Below are 15,616 nucleotides of genomic sequence, written 5' to 3'. Positions count from 1 at the left end.
AATTATTCTTGAATTATACAGATACGTCACAAGCATCAAGATCAAAGATACATAGCTATTTCTTTGATCTTGAGGCTTGTGGCGTATCTATATAATTCAAGAATAATTATCAGATAATTATTATTGTATCAACATAGTCATTAAAATCTCAATATACAACATCAATTAGCTCAACAACAGTTAATTTAACAAAATATAAAACTCGATTATAAATCTTCATCGTTCAACGATTAATATTCCACTGTATTTAGCTCACAATACTAAAATTAAATACGCCCTAAACAATTAAATTCAAATAAAAGATTATATCAAAACATCCACAAAACTACAAAAACTCCAAACCAAAAGATAGTATGTTCTTCCTAAATTTAAATAAAAGGTTATATCAAAACATCCACTAAATTTTAATCGATGCCACGATGCATGATGAATTTGATTGTAACTAGAGCCGAAACATCGAACGGGGATTTCTAGTTACAAGCAACAGAAAAGGGAGACATAGGACCTAAGAAACTATACCACACAAACCCCAAACTCGGATAATGAAATAGGCATTCTGAAAATTAGTCTGGACGATGATTAAATTTTTCGTTCAAATGATGTTTGTTTTGTCCTCTGTTTGCAACGTATCTCAGCATGCACTAGTCCAAAGAAAATCAAAATAAAAGGTATGCAAATTTATGACTTAGTATAACATATGTATGCTGGGAAACATGTGAGATTCTCAATCTACAAGTTCCATATTTGTTTACTGCAAAGATAATCCCCATGAATGTGAGTTGCGACATTCGCCGAGGCAAGCAGCACACAAGCACAACTGCATCATAAAAAAGTTGCCTCGCCGTGACGTCCACATCTTGAAATAATTCCGATGCTTTTTAACAGATGAAATCAAACCTTCCTGTGGTTTCCCTTTCGCTGCCTCTATCAAAAGCTTCTGTCGAGTATTTTCCGGGTTTTCTTCCCACTTCACAAGGTTTGCCTATGAAAAATGCAAGGGCACAAAAATAAGAAAGCATGGGGGTACATGAATATTGTAACGCCCCGAAAATTTTAAGGTCCACGCAAACCATGTGCATACAATTATTAAATTCTTTTGTATTTTTAATTAAATGTTTTAATTGCATGAATTATTTATGTGGTGCATTTTGACATGTTTAAAATATAATTTCTGCATGGTTGCATTAAACTGTATTTTTAAAAGGATATTCTGGTGAAGATCAAGGAACGGAGACCAAAGGCTGAAAAATGTAAAATGTTTTATTATATAGTTAATTTTAATTATTTAATATAAGGGTGATGGTTTTCTCATATTTTTGAAAACAAGAAATTTTGAGGTGATTTTATACGCCGAGACTAATTTTTATCGGCGTTGGATTTTCAACTAAAATATGAGCTTTTAAGCAAACCGGCTATTTAATTCACGAACTTATTTTACAAAAAACCAATTTTTATGATTTTATTAAATCCTAATTAGTGCTATTGGGCTTAAACTAATTGGCTTGATAGGCCTAGAGTTTAATCAATGATTTAATTAGAGTTTATATTATATAAATCACTCAAACCCTATACGTATCACCCACAAACTCACGCCACCCTCTTTGGCAAATCAAAAACTCCTCCCAAACTCTCCAGAACTCACGACATACACACACAGCACAGTTTTGAAGGAAATTTTCGTAGAAGGTTCAAGGGAAGTAAGCCGTGTTTCGATCCGTTCTTCGACGTCAAAGGTTTTCGTGCGTAAATAACGCAAAGGCACGCCTAAATCTTCCTTTTCTCATCCATCATATCATAATATTGTTTATATTGTGTTTACAAGAAAAGCTTGAAGTTCATAGAAAAAGATTCAGAAAATTTCGGTGTGTGCTTCATGAAAACCGTTTCTTTTGAATTCAATTACATGATTATTGTTTAGTTAAGGGGCTGCCATGATTAGGGTAAGATCAAATGAGGTTTTTTTAGCATGTCTTTGAGTCCCACATACCACTCAACAATCGGCTGGAACAAAGAACAGCAGGTAACGGCGACAACTTGCTGTCAATGGCTTGTGCCTTCGGTTTCTGTTGTCTAGGGGCTAGGGCTTGGTCAGCTCGTTCCAGGGGCTAGCCAAAGTCATGAGTGAGTCATGGATGGAGTCCTAGCCAAGCTGGGACTCACGCCAAGGGCTGGAAAAGAGTCCTAGCCAAGCTAGGACTCTACCCGAGATTAGAGCAGCTCCCGCTGTGCTGTCTTCGCACAGGTCCAGGGGATGAGGGGTTCAACTCAGGGTCACGGGCTGGGCCAGGGTGGTTCACTAGGGTCCTAAGGTGGTGCACAACACGCTGGTTCGTGGCTAGGGTCGTTGGCTAGGGTCCCTAACACAACCAACAAAGAGTCCACACACCTTGAAACTCTCGGCCAGATTGGGGTCACTTAGGGGGCTTTCGTTTTTGGCTTTGGGTGAGGTTTCCGTGAGTTTCCTAGGTCCAGTAGGGTACGTCAACATGTTGGTCAAGTTTTGTATCGATATGGTTCGGGGCTAACTCGTGAAAATCGAAAGTTGGCTCGGGGTCAAAGTTTAGGTGTCAAATGAGGGTTTTAAATAAAGAAAAATTGGGACATGGTTCACGGGGGTCGAGTCGTGGTTCATAAAAGCTAAAATAATATAAAAGGACTAAATTTTGAATTTAGGAATTTTATATTAAAGTTTGGTATTTTTCGGGATTAAAACACCGTTAAAATAATCAAGAAAAGATAATTGAAAATGTCTATTATTTAAGCTAAGTAAAATTACGAAAAAATTCATGTAAGCTTAAATATTTATTTGGGACATGTTATAGTCAAGAAATCAAGAAAAAAGTCAGAAACGTAAAATGTCACGATTATGGGTAAAACGGTCTTTTTACACCTAAAATTAGTAACGGTCATGGCAGTGCCCTAAATGCTGTTTTTATGATATTATGTGCATTTTTAAATGCTTATGAAATGTTCATGATTTATTTATGATTTATTTTAAATGTCCATGAAATTTTATGATTAAAATTGACATTTAAAATACATGGTGCACGTTTGGTTTCAAAAGAAAATACATTCATGCATGATTTTATAAGATGATGAAAACATGAAAATATTGATGAAAGTGAAGTAATTGTGACTACGAGGATTTGAGGTTATGATCAAGAATAGGCCAAGGCTCAGTTGACGATCTTGTGTCGCTGATGTCCCCGCCGCCCAGTACTGTGGTTTCATGTAGATGATACCATCGTCATGTCATGTAATTTCACGTCAGGAAAGTCACAATTAACGATCTGAATTCAATCAAGAGAAAGATAATGTTATGATCATGAAAAGAATCACGTCATGTTATCACGTCATGTTATTATATCATGTTATCATGTCATGTTATGATCACGGAAAAAGGTAAAGGTTCATGTTCATGTTATGCATTTCATGAAAATATTTACGAAAATGTTCATGCTCAAGTTTATGCATTTTCATGAAATGTTATTTTAAGTACATGTAATTTCACTGTTGCATGTGATTTTATACATGTATTACTCGTTACAAAGATTTGGTGTGTTGAGTCTTTAGACTCACTAGGTGTGTTGGATGCAGGTGAGGTTGAGGGAGGACTTGACGCATGAGATGACTGGACTGAAGGTGCACACAACCCGAGGACCAGTGCTTCTACTGTTTTTCCGCACTCATGATTATGGATTATGATTTCACGTTAAAAGATTTTTAAAACCATTTATTTATGCTTTAGAGTGGTTTTAGAGAGGAAAATACGTTTCACGATTATTGCGTTTTAGGTTTGGTAACTCATGCGATTATTTTATTTTATGACGATTGCAATTGATTTTCAAATGCTAGCTAGAGAATGTTCTAGGTCATGAACAAAAATATTTTATTAAAATATTTTTCAAGGACCGAAAAAAAAAAAAAAAAATCTAGTACATTTTAAACACAAGAACACGGGACGTTTCAAATATAGAATTTATGCCATGCATCCTAAGGCAAAAGTTTTCATCCCTTCCCTCTGCAATCTTCGGCTGTGCGGTTGATTCAGATTAATGAATGAATGAGCAATTAAGTGGCAATCAGGCACAAGCTTCATGTTATAAATATTTAATTAATTATATTGCCAAACGGCCAATTGATTACATCTTTGATAATTTTCACAAGACACTGTAATGTAGTTAAAACAATATAATATTATTATATTTATATTTTTGTGCAACATTATTAGAAAAATAAATATGAATTCTAAAGAATATAAAAATAATAATAGAAGAATAAAAACGAATTATTCAAAGTAATAAAAATGATGATGATGATGATGATTTAAAAATAACAATAATAAGAATTGTATCATTAATACATGTGCAAAACTGGATAGAGAGCTAAAACTTTTGATGGTTTGTTCTTTGTCCTGATTTTTCACATCAAGCGATGCTCAAGAAGAAAAGGCAGTAAACTTCTTCCTAGAAAACAGCCCCCCACAAACTCGTACATATTTTAAATGGTGAATTTGTATCCTCCATCGTGGATTTCAATCAAAGTATAATTCTGAAACTGATTTCGCAAGGGTGCTCAGCTTCCAGTAAATTGTTCTTGCAAGGCCAGAGGAATGGTCGGTCTCCATGATGTGCCTTCTGGGCTGTCCATCAGTGTGATGCCCACAGCTGCCAAATCCTTTCTAATCGCATCTGACTTTTCATACTCTTTATTTTTTCTGGCATCATTCCTCTCTTCCATCTTCTGCAAAACTTCATCTTCAGTCAACTTTGATCGCTTCAGAGCATAATTCCTCAGCTGCTGCAATGCCTGGAATATGCATAAAAGCTTACTAAAATCACATTCCTTCACACCAACAATAAAGAAAATTATGAATCTGACAGCAAGACATGAAGTTTGGAAACTGAGTAACACATTAATAGCTAAACGTGAAGAAACAAAATGCTAAGAATTGATATCACTTTAAGAAAGCAAATCCAATAAATTTATGCAGCAGAAGTGGTTAAATATCAAAAGGTCATGAAACAGAATTCCAAGACCATTGAGAAAGATATTCCTATTAGTCTTGAATCTTAATTAGACTGCATACAACCAGTATTCACAGAATATAAAAGGACGACAAGGAACTCTTGATCTGAGAGCAATGACTACTTGCAAGTATAACATGAAATTGTACAACTTACTCACAGTCCCACAGGTACATACTTTTTAGAAAACCATGACTCGCCATCAGCTGCAAACAAGTACATCCTCCCCCTGCCCCCTCTGTGTGTGTGCACGCCAAAATGAGAATGATTGTGGGAATAGGGCGGAAAAAAAGCTCATTTTACCTCAGAGTAGCTATCTGGCAAGAGCCCCAAAATAGCAAGTACGCTTCTAATTGTCTTTTCTAAAGTTGCAAGTGACTCCATTCTTAACTCTTGTTTCTTTCCCTGCAGAAAGAAGCTCACGGGTCACGACTGTCCCGTTCAAATTTCCAATTATGTATTAAATGACTTTGCCACAGTAAAAAAGGAAACAGAAATTAATTCATGTATGACAATGGAGCTTTACCACTGAATGAGCTATTAAAAATGCAAGCCATATGTACCATCTTACTATTGATGCCAATATTTAATCAAATATCAAGTGCAGGACATATTTGAACTCAAGGAGGTGAAGGCATTGAGTAAAAACATGAATCCTGTGAAACTGCATCAAAAATTAAAATTGCTTCCAGATTCGAATAAAGCACCTTACGAGTATGCAGGAGATCATTGATGGTTTTCAATGGTTCAGACATAGCAGCCAATGCTACAGGAGTGTGAAGATCATCTGACATTGATGTCAGACACTCATCATGGAATTTGTTGATGCAAATTGTTGTTTCTGTTGGAATGGAGTCCGTCAAACCAGCTAGGTCATGCTGGATGAGGACATTCTCACAATCATGCAATGTCTGCAGTCAGAACAAACTCATGGTTGAAAATCTCTCAAACACACAAAAAATGCACAGTTTCACAGCAATTTAATATCCAAGATGAGTAAAAGGTGGACTTTCTTCGTAATTGCATCAACTATCAAGTATAAAACAAGTGGAAAGTAAATGTTGGTAAAAGTTTCTAAAACACTTCGTGTTTTGCAAAATTATAGCTTTAATTTTCTTTGGATCAAGTAACACACTTCCCTAGTTGCATGGAGAACCACCATATGTGAACTAGGTATGCTCTGTCGCACTAGTGGCAACCTAGAGTTTCCAGACATAATATTTCTCAAAATTTTAAGGCACAATGCACACACCAAACTGCTTAAAACATCAGAATGACCAGACCAGAAAACACATCAGAAACCATACCACTGCAGGAGATAAAAGCTTATAATGGGAAAAATGAATAGCTGGTTGATTGCACATTTGAACAAAACAATAGAATAAACATCAATCCTAATGATGTATTGAGGACTATTGCACCTGATAAATATAAAAAACACGGTCAGAAGCACTTTCAAGCTGCGTGTCAGAATAATTGATTGGGGAACGATAGTGAGTGCCCATTAAGAAAAGCCTTAAAGCCAGTGGATGATAAAGCTCTATGACCTGAAATTAAAACCAAAAAAATCAAATTATCTACATTCATAAGCACGCACACAATTGTGTACACTCACAAACTAGCATTTCTCAAAAGTGAACACCAATAGTAAGCGTGCCAGAGAAAGACAAGGTTGGAACCATATATTAATACTTATACCTGTCTGATAGTGAAAAAGTTCCCAAGAGACTTCGACATTTTCTCAGAGTCGATGGTCACAAATCCATTGTGTATCCAATAGCTAACATTACTTTGATGGCATGTAGCACAACTTTGTGCAATCTCATTTTCATGATGGGGAAAAATGAGATCCATTCCACCACCATGTATGTCAAAAGAATAGCCTAAGTAAGTAGCACTCATAGCACTGCATTCTATATGCCATCCAGGTCTTCCAGGACCCCATGGACTGTCCCAAAAAGGTTCACCCTCCTTTGCTGACTGCATAAAAAGGAAAATCATAATCTTGAAACCAAATATAATCAAAAGGCTTTTCTCCAATTACACAAAACACAATGGTCTTATTCCCTATTAGCATTTAGATGGCATATATGCAATAAAAACCAGTTCGCTAAATAATAACCTCCCCCACCTTCAGATTTGACCTCACCGACATCCCTTCAAATATGTGTGAGAACATCGAGGTAAATCCGTAAATTCACTGCTGACATATTAATTGGCACAAAATATGAAGCTCAAGGCCTTTTAGAACTTTGTGGTGTCTCCTAAATTGTAATGTCCAGAAAATTTGTCATTATCACCCATAACATTAAATAATTGATAAAGCTGATAAACTTAAAGGGCATAATTTAGAAACTGCTCTGGTCAAGGACTCAAGGGACAGGACATCTATTTTTCAAAGAAATGAGATGTTTAATTGTAATTCAAGTCACAAGAAGCTGCTTTTGTGCGGATGTAGAAATGCATTTGAACTCTAAAGTTAAGGAATTACTTTCCATAAAGCAAAGTCAGCCGGGTTCTTCTTCCTTGAGTCTACCGCTACCCGTTCACCAGCCCTGTTATCTTCCAATCTACGCCCTGATAATTGTCCATACTCGGGAAATTTGTCAACAGAAAAGTAAACATCCCCACCGATAGTATATGCACACCCATTCTCAAGTATCTGTAAGAAGAGAATGAAAGCATGTTAGGTCACCACTTAAAGCTCAACAAAAATCCCATCCACATTTAATTTATCCGAAAGAATAAAGAGAAAAGCAGAAATCATCGTGACCATACTGCATTAGGATATACTATTATCATTGACCAAAACAGAAAGATCAACACGAATAAATATCAGTATAGTACCTGTTCAATCATGCCAATGATTTGCGAAATGTGTTCAGAGACACGAGGTTCCACTGAAGGAGGAAGGCAGTTAAGAGAAGTCATATCAAGATGAAATTCATCGCAGTATCGTCTACTTAACTTGATAGGATCCTCACGCAATTCATTTGCTCTGATAATGATCTACAGAATTTGAAAATGCGGGCTCAGCTATCCTGTCATAAATATGTAAGAAGCAGTTGGTATTTCTGAACAAACAAATTTTGTTGCCCCCACCACCCCCCCCCCCCCCCCCAAACAAAAAAAAAGCCCCAAAAAGAATAAAATTCACAAGTGCTACAAAAAATTAAAATTGTTTCACCACCATTTTACCCTAAGAATAATTTTTGCAAGCACACGAAATGTAAAAAAAGGTATATAGGAATGATTAGCTTCATGGCTCATTTTCTAAGCATGCCAGAGCGTACCTTATCATCGACATCAGTGAAATTGCGGACATAGTTGATTTCATAACCCAAATACTTGAGGTATCTGCCTAATTTCGAAAGTTAAGAACATAAGTAAAAAATAACACAATACTAAATATTGACAAATGCACCCATCAATAAGCAGGAAGACTCAACAAAACAGCAATTCAATAAGTGCAAAAATAATCATGAAGCAAAGCTTAAACCATTTTGACTTAGGCTTGGAGTACGCAAAAAACTTTGTAACTAAAGCAACTCATTTCGCAGACAAACATCAATAACTAAATAATATTGACTTCAACTGTTTTCTAATTTTTTTTTCACTTTTTTAACTGTCCTTCAGATCTACCACCCATCAATTCTCATAAGCAAAGGAATTTCCACGCTATTGTCACAAATAAAAAAAATATTTGACATCTTCTAGAAACTCCTTACATGTTAGCTTGTATTCGTTCTCCGCAGATAGCAGAGATGAACCGGAGAGTCGCCTCTAAAATGGAATAATTTTATCAAAATGGGTAATGTTTGAGAAAATGCTTTAATTCTCCCAAAATAAAACCAAATATATATCACAATTATCCAATATAATGTCCCAAAACTCAGATTTCTCTCAGTTTTTTTAGAGGAAGAAACTATCGTATCCCTCATGTGTGTCTGTATATATATACACTGACACTCACACACACAAACACTCGGATTACATAAAAAATTAGAACTTAGAGACCTATGTTGCACCCCCAGCCCAGGCCCAGGGTCCGCAGCCACTGGGTCTGCCTAAGTAGATAGCTGGCAACGAGTTATATTTGGCATAGCTTAATTTAACAAGGTTTCCAATTAGAATTCAGAAATGACATTAGAAAACAAAAGGTCTTCTGATTTTTTGGGCTACTGATAACCAAGGGATAATGAAGAGCCCCATACTGTGCTCGATAATACGAGCACCAAACATCTCAAGTAATCATGTCGGCATTTACTTTTCATTGATCCAAATAAAAATCTTAATTTACACCAAACAGAAGAATGTACCGGTAGAGAACGTCAAAAGCAACGTAAACACGCGCGTGGCCAATGTGACTGAGATCATAAGCGGTGATGCCACAGACATACATCCCGACTTTACCCTCAACTTTAGGCTTAAACAACTCATTCCGCTTGGTCATTGTATTGAACAGCCGCAGTTCCTTCCTTAGCAAATCATTATCTTTCTTAAAATCACGACTAATTTCCCCACTCGAAGTGGTCAATGAATGACGAGCATTGCAGCAACTAATTGGGAGAAAAAAACGGAAGCGTGAGTGGAAATTGATTTTAGAGTGGAAGGATTTTGATGCGAAGCCTCTGCGGAGGCCGAGGGGAAGCAAAGGTTTGCAGTATTTCAAGAGAGAAGCCATTGGAGTGGCTAGACGTTATCCAGAGTCCTTTTGGGGCGTCGGTATTCCGGTTTGGAGGGTTCGTTCGTGTCCGCAGGATCGATCCAACGATTCGGATTTTTTCGAGTCATTTTTTGTTTTTTTTTTTTACACGAAGGTGGACCCGAATCACTGATGTGGAGAGATCCGGACCGTTTATGTCTGCAGGGGTAGGGTGAAACAAAACGTGGAGACGATTTCGTGGCTCTATATATGCTTGTCGGATTCGGATCAATCCAGAACCATTTAAACCGGTTGAATTACATTAATATTGTATTGCTTAAAAGTCGATCAAGAACCATTTTAATATGGTAATATTGAATTCCATCCAAAAAAAATTTTAATTTTTGTTTCATAAATGACTTTTTTTTTTCAAAATGGATGAAACCTTGTGTATGTGCAGTTATTATTAGATACAAAATGAGTTGATGGTCGTGTCACTCGGGTTGACCAATGCGCCAACGATCTTTATGGATCTCATAAATCGCGTATTTCATCCGTATCTGGATCAATTTATTATAGTCTTCATTGATGATATATTCGAAGAATAAAGAGGATCATAGTCGTCATTTGAGGTCTTTACTACAAGTACTATAAGATAGAAAGTTATATGCAAAATTCAGCAAGTTCGACTTCTGACTTGATAGAGTGGCTTTTTTAGGCCACATCATTTCTAGCGATGGAGTTGAAGTTGATCTAAGTAAAGTTGAGGCAGTGAGAGAGTGGCCAGTAACGGATAGTGTTACCGAGATTCGCAGTTTCTTGATACTAGCTGGCTATTATCACAAGTTTATTCTGGGATTCTCATCTATACCGGTACCTATGACCGCCTTGACAAAGAAGAATGCAAAGTTTGTATGGGAATCTGAGTGTCAAGACAGTTTTGATAAGTTGAAGCAAGCCTTGATTTATGCGCCGGTGCTAGCTATGCCATCAGGGCAAAGAGAATATGTACTTTATACCGACGATTCTAAACTTGGTTTGGGCGCAGTCTGATGCAAAATGACCGAGTTATAGCCTATGCCTCGAGATAGTTGAAAGTTCACGAGAAAAACTACCTCACTCATGATCTTGAGCTTGCAGCGATAGTTTTTGCATTGAAGATTTTGAGACATTTCCTGTATGGAGAAAAGGGCAAGATTTTCACCGACCATAAAAGTTTGAAATACTTCTTCACCCAAAAGGAATATAATATGAGACAGCGACGATGACTCGAATTAGTGAAATACTACGACTACCATCCGGAAAAAGCTAATGTAGTGCGGATGCATTGAGTCGAAAAGCAGCAGCTATCATTCAATTATCATTTCAGAGACCGTTGCAGTCTGGGATACAACGATTTGAGCTTATAGTTTATGCTAGGGGCGAGGCCCCTAATCTTGCCACATTGTCAGTACAGTCGACTTTGAGAGATAGAATCCCTGAGGGACAGCCCACTGATGAGAAATTGCAAAATTGGAGAGCAAGAGATGAAGCCAATGGCCGGAAGTTGTATTCTGATATGGATGGTATAGTTCGCTATCGAGATCGTTTATGGGTTCCTAGCGACGATTCTTTGAGGGATCTCATTATGAAGGAAGCTCATGACACACCATATTCCATTCATCTTAGAAGCACGAAGATGTACAAAGACTTGCAATTATTATATTTGTGGTTGGGCATGAAGCGAGATATACTGTGTTTTGGGACCGAGTGTTTGACATGTCAGCAAGTAAAAACTTAAATCACTTCCTATTCCCGAGCGGAAATGAGAAATATTACGATGGACTTTGTTGTGGGATTACCAAGGAGTATCAAGGCATTTAATGTTATATAGGTGATATTCGATCATCTTACGAAATCAGTTCATTTTCTACCTATTAAGACGACATTCATCATGATTCAGTATGCATAGTTATATATTCGAGTTATAGTTCGCCTGCATGGAATTCATGTGTTTATTGTTTCTGATAGAGATCCGAGATTTACGTCATCTTTCTGGAAGAGTCTGCATGCAGCGATGGGGACCAAGTTATTATTCAGTACAACATTCCATCCTCAAACCGATGGTCAGTTCGAAAGTTATTTGAATTTTAGAAGATCTACTGCGAGCTTGTGTGATCGATTTACAAGGAAGTTGTGAACCAAAATTACCTCTAATGGAGTTCACCTACAATAATAACTATCAATCATGAATTGAGATGACTCTTTTTTAGGCAGTTTATGTAAGAAAATATAGATCTCATATTCATTGAGACGAGGTTGGTGAAAGAAGAGAGATGTGTCCAGACGTTATAGAAGAGACTGTCGAGGTAGTAGTCAAAATTCGAGAGAGAATGAAGACTGCACAAAGCCGACAGAAGAGTTATGCCGATAAGAGACGAATGGACTTAGATTTTGCAGTGGTAGACCACGTGTTTGTGAAAATAGCACATATGAAAGGTGTTATGCGATTTGGCAAGAAAGGCAAGCTTAGTCCAAGATTTATAGGTTCGTTTGAGATTCTGGAGAGGAATGGAACAAAGATTTATAGGTCCGTTTGAGATTCTGGATATGATTGGAACACTAGCCTATAGAGTAGCACTGTCATCGATGCTTTCTGGAGTTCACAATGTGTTTCATATTTCGATGCTGCGAAAGTATATGTCGAACACATTACATGTACTAAATCATGAACCTCTACAATTGACTCCAAATATGACTTATGAAGAAAGGCCTGTCCAAATTTTGGGAAGACAATAAAGAAGACTCCGAAACAAAGTCATTCCAATGGTCAAGGTCAAGTAGATGAATCACTCGGAAGAAGAAGCTACTTGGGAAACCGAGAGGGACTTGAGGAGTTGCTACCCGGAGCTATTCGGTAAGTTCTAATTTCGAGGACGGAATTTTATTTAGGGGAAAGGAATTGTAATGTCCAAAAATAAGACGACGTAATCCAACTGTATGCAAATATAAGAAATATGGAAAATTATTAATTAATTGATTTTAATTGCCAAATTGGTTATGTGATATGTTTATATGATGTTTTAGTAGTTTTTCAACTCATATGCATTAAAATGTATTTTTAAGGGTTTTTCGAGTTGTGATCGAGGAACGGAGACCGAGGGCTGAAAAATAGAAAATGTTTTTATTAAATAAGTGTTTTTAATTATTTAAAATATGGTTGATTCTTTTTCTTATTTTTTTGAAAATAAGGAGTTTTGAGGTGATTTTATACGTCGGAACGTAAATTTTATCGGTGTTGGATTTTCAACAAAAAATACGAACGTTTGAAAACTCGGCTAATAAATTCACAAACTTCATTAAACAAAATAATTTTTAATTGCACTAAGGGGATTAATGGACTTAATTAACTCCCATAATTGGCATAAGCTTTGTTAGTGTTTTTAATTAAATATTTAAAGTGCAAAAGCTTTCCCCACACCTTCAATTGTCATGCCCCACACCCCTACGCACACAAAACTCTTCTCTCAACCTACCACACGGCACACAAAAAATTGAAGCAGTAAAGCTTCGAAAGTTTGCAAGGAAATTCAGTCATCGCCCTCCTCGTCGTTCTTCAATTTGTCAACGTTAATTTGTGCGTTAAATACGCAAAGGCACGCCATATTCTTTTTTTATTCATATTTACACCATATTATGTATTTATGTATGAAATTGCATGAAAACAAGTGGTACCTTCGAAGATTTTCATACATGCATCTTGTATGATCTTTAAAACATGTATTTTGATCCAAAAACCTTGAATTAAAGTACCTAAGGGGCTTCCATGATTGAGAAGTGATATGGGTTGGTTTTACACGAGTTTACGGATTCCTAGAACACCCCAAAACGCTGCTCAACATGAATAACAAAAGCTGGAAACCGAAATTGATTGTTGGTGTCATGGGGTTCGAGTTGTAAGGGTTTGGTAGCATGGCATGGCTCGGTTGCAACCAAGGTTGGGCCAAGGCCGTGCTAGAGTCAAGGAAGGAGTCCTAGCGCACCAGGGCCGGGAAGGAGTCCTACTAAGCTAGGACTCTAACCCGTGAAGCACACATGCAGCGCGCTGGTGCAGCAGCCGCGCAGGGGAGATTAAGCTCGGCCAGAGGGCTCTGGGCTGGGCTATGTCAAGTAGTTAGGGTCCTAGGAGGGTGCTTAAGGGTCAGAGTCATGAGCTGGCTCGGTTGGCTAGGTCCTAGGCGTGCACGTGGATACCTAGCTCAAAAGGGAGTTCTCGGCCATGGATGTGTTCTGGTTTTGTGGTTCGGTTTTGGGACTAGGGTCAAGTCCTAAAGGTTCTAAGGGTCCAGTAGGGTCCATAGGGGGTGTGGCTCGAGGTTGGATCATGATAGTTCGAGCATTGCTCGATGGAGATGGCTCGAAGGTGGTTTGGTTCGAGGGACTAGGGTTTTCTCCTTTGAAAATAATTCAAAACATGGCTCACATGGATCGAATCATGGTTCACGAGAGATAAATTAATATAAAAAGTCTAAGTTTTTAATATGGAAATTCTATATTAAAGTTTGAATTAATTTGAGATTAAAATGCATTAAAAATAAATAATTAATTACTAATTGAAAATTCTAGAATTTAAGCAAAAAAAAATTATGGAAAATTTAATTTAAGCTTACATAATTATTTGGGATATGTTAGAATTAATGAAATTAAGAAAAGTCAAATTCGAGGATTTTTACGTCTAGGGTTAAAACGATAATTTTACACCTAGAAATTAATAAACGTCGTGGCAATGCTCTGAATGCTGTTTTCTATGTTAAAATGTTTATTTTAAATGTTTATAGATTTTTATGATTTAATATGGACATTTAAAATATATGTTGTATTCTTGGTTTAAAAGAATAAAATGATGTTTATATGCATGTTTTTATAAAGTGATGGAAATACGAAATGTTGAAGGATGTGAAGGGGTTGTGACTAATACGATGACATATGATACGCTGATATGTTAATACGTAAGGCCAAGGCTCAGTTGACGGGTGAGAGTGTCGCTGATGTCCCCGCCACCCAGTACTGTAGTTACATGTACATGGATCTATCGCGCAATACAAATACGAATATGAAAGTCACAATCAACGATCTGAATTCAACGAACACGAATATGAACATGTTTATGATGGATATGTAAATGATGAATATGAATATATTGACGATAATATGAAAATATTTACGTTTATGCATGTCATGAAAGTGTTATTTTACGTACAAATATTTTCAATGTTACATGTTATTTGTATATGTATTATGTTGTTATCAAGATTATGGAGTGTTGAGTCTTTAGACTCACTAGGTGTGATCGATGCAGATGAATATGATAATATTGTTGAGGGATGCTTGGAAGTTTGATATGAATGGACTGAAGGTGCACATGACCCGAGGACCATCGCTAGTTTCCGCATATAAGTTTATGATTTATGTTAAAGATTTTTACGACTTTTATTTATGCTTTGAGTGGTCTTTGAAAGGTTGATAGTATGAGCTATACTTTTTAAATAATGCTTTTAGGTTTGGTAAAATGGTGGATGATTTTATGTTTGGATTATTTCCTTTGATTTTCAAATGATAGTTGGTTGATTTTTTTTTTTTAAATGATGTCAAAAATAATTTATGTGGTTGTATATGTGTTCGACCGAATTGTGAGAGTTTAAAAAAAATTCCAGTACTTTTTAAGTAAAACGAGTAGTGGACGTTTCATGTTCGAATATCCTTTAATATTCCAAAAATTTCTTCATGGTTTTCAAGTATTTTCTCCACATTTTGTAGTACATAATACAACATATTGCCATAATTTTGCACTGTCTTTTGAATTTCTCTAAGATCTCCCGAGAGTTTAGAAGAATCTGATACTATTTCTAAGAATAATAAGTTTACCTTAGGACTGTGATAAATTTCTTCTTGATATATAACCTTG

The 15,616-nt window shown here is 36.5% G+C and overlaps 1 protein-coding gene across 4 annotated transcripts; it reads right to left on the bottom strand.

Annotated features, from left to right (window-relative positions):
• Window positions 1-4,319: 4,319 nt before the first annotated feature.
• On the bottom strand, window positions 4,320-9,763 carry LOC140831940 (cysteine--tRNA ligase, chloroplastic/mitochondrial). 4 transcript variants are annotated; one of them, XM_073195651.1, is made up of 9 exons: window positions 9,347-9,763; window positions 8,321-8,384; window positions 7,875-8,036; window positions 7,519-7,689; window positions 6,726-7,007; window positions 6,449-6,574; window positions 5,735-5,938; window positions 5,331-5,432; window positions 4,320-4,809 (listed from the first exon to the last, which is right to left on the bottom strand). In XM_073195651.1, the coding sequence occupies exons 1-9, from the start codon at window positions 9,709-9,711 to the stop codon at window positions 4,576-4,578; spliced, it is 1,710 nt and encodes a 569-aa protein (XP_073051752.1). In that variant the 5' UTR covers window positions 9,712-9,763; the 3' UTR covers window positions 4,320-4,575. The 4 variants fall into 4 exon arrangements, with proteins under 4 accessions (XP_073051752.1, XP_073051756.1, XP_073051753.1 ...); XM_073195655.1 differs by having other exon boundaries at window positions 7,875-8,068; window positions 8,321-8,388; window positions 9,347-9,573; XM_073195652.1 differs by having other exon boundaries at window positions 8,321-8,388; window positions 9,347-9,573.
• Window positions 9,764-15,616: the final 5,853 nt, after the last annotated feature.

The sequence above is a fragment of the Primulina eburnea genome, chromosome 5 (assembly GCF_022965805.1).
Source record: "Primulina eburnea isolate SZY01 chromosome 5, ASM2296580v1, whole genome shotgun sequence".
NCBI classification, from domain to species: Eukaryota; Viridiplantae; Streptophyta; class Magnoliopsida; order Lamiales; family Gesneriaceae; genus Primulina; species Primulina eburnea.
Note: the sequence above shows the minus strand (reverse complement) of the source record. Positions and strands in the feature narration are given on the sequence as shown.

Excerpts from the sequence above, each read along its gene's own strand:
- LOC140831940 (XM_073195651.1), bottom strand. The coding sequence starts at position 9,711 with ATGGCTTCTCTCTTGAAATACTGCAAACCTTTGCTTCCCCTCGGCCTC. Across the intron at positions 6,575-6,725 it reads ACTTTTTCACTATCAGACAG|GTCATAGAGCTTTATCATCC; the intron begins GTATAAGTATTA and ends TTTTAATTTCAG. Across the intron at positions 5,939-6,448 it reads GTGTTTTTTATATTTATCAG|ACATTGCATGATTGTGAGAA; the intron begins GTGCAATAGTCC and ends TTCTGACTGCAG.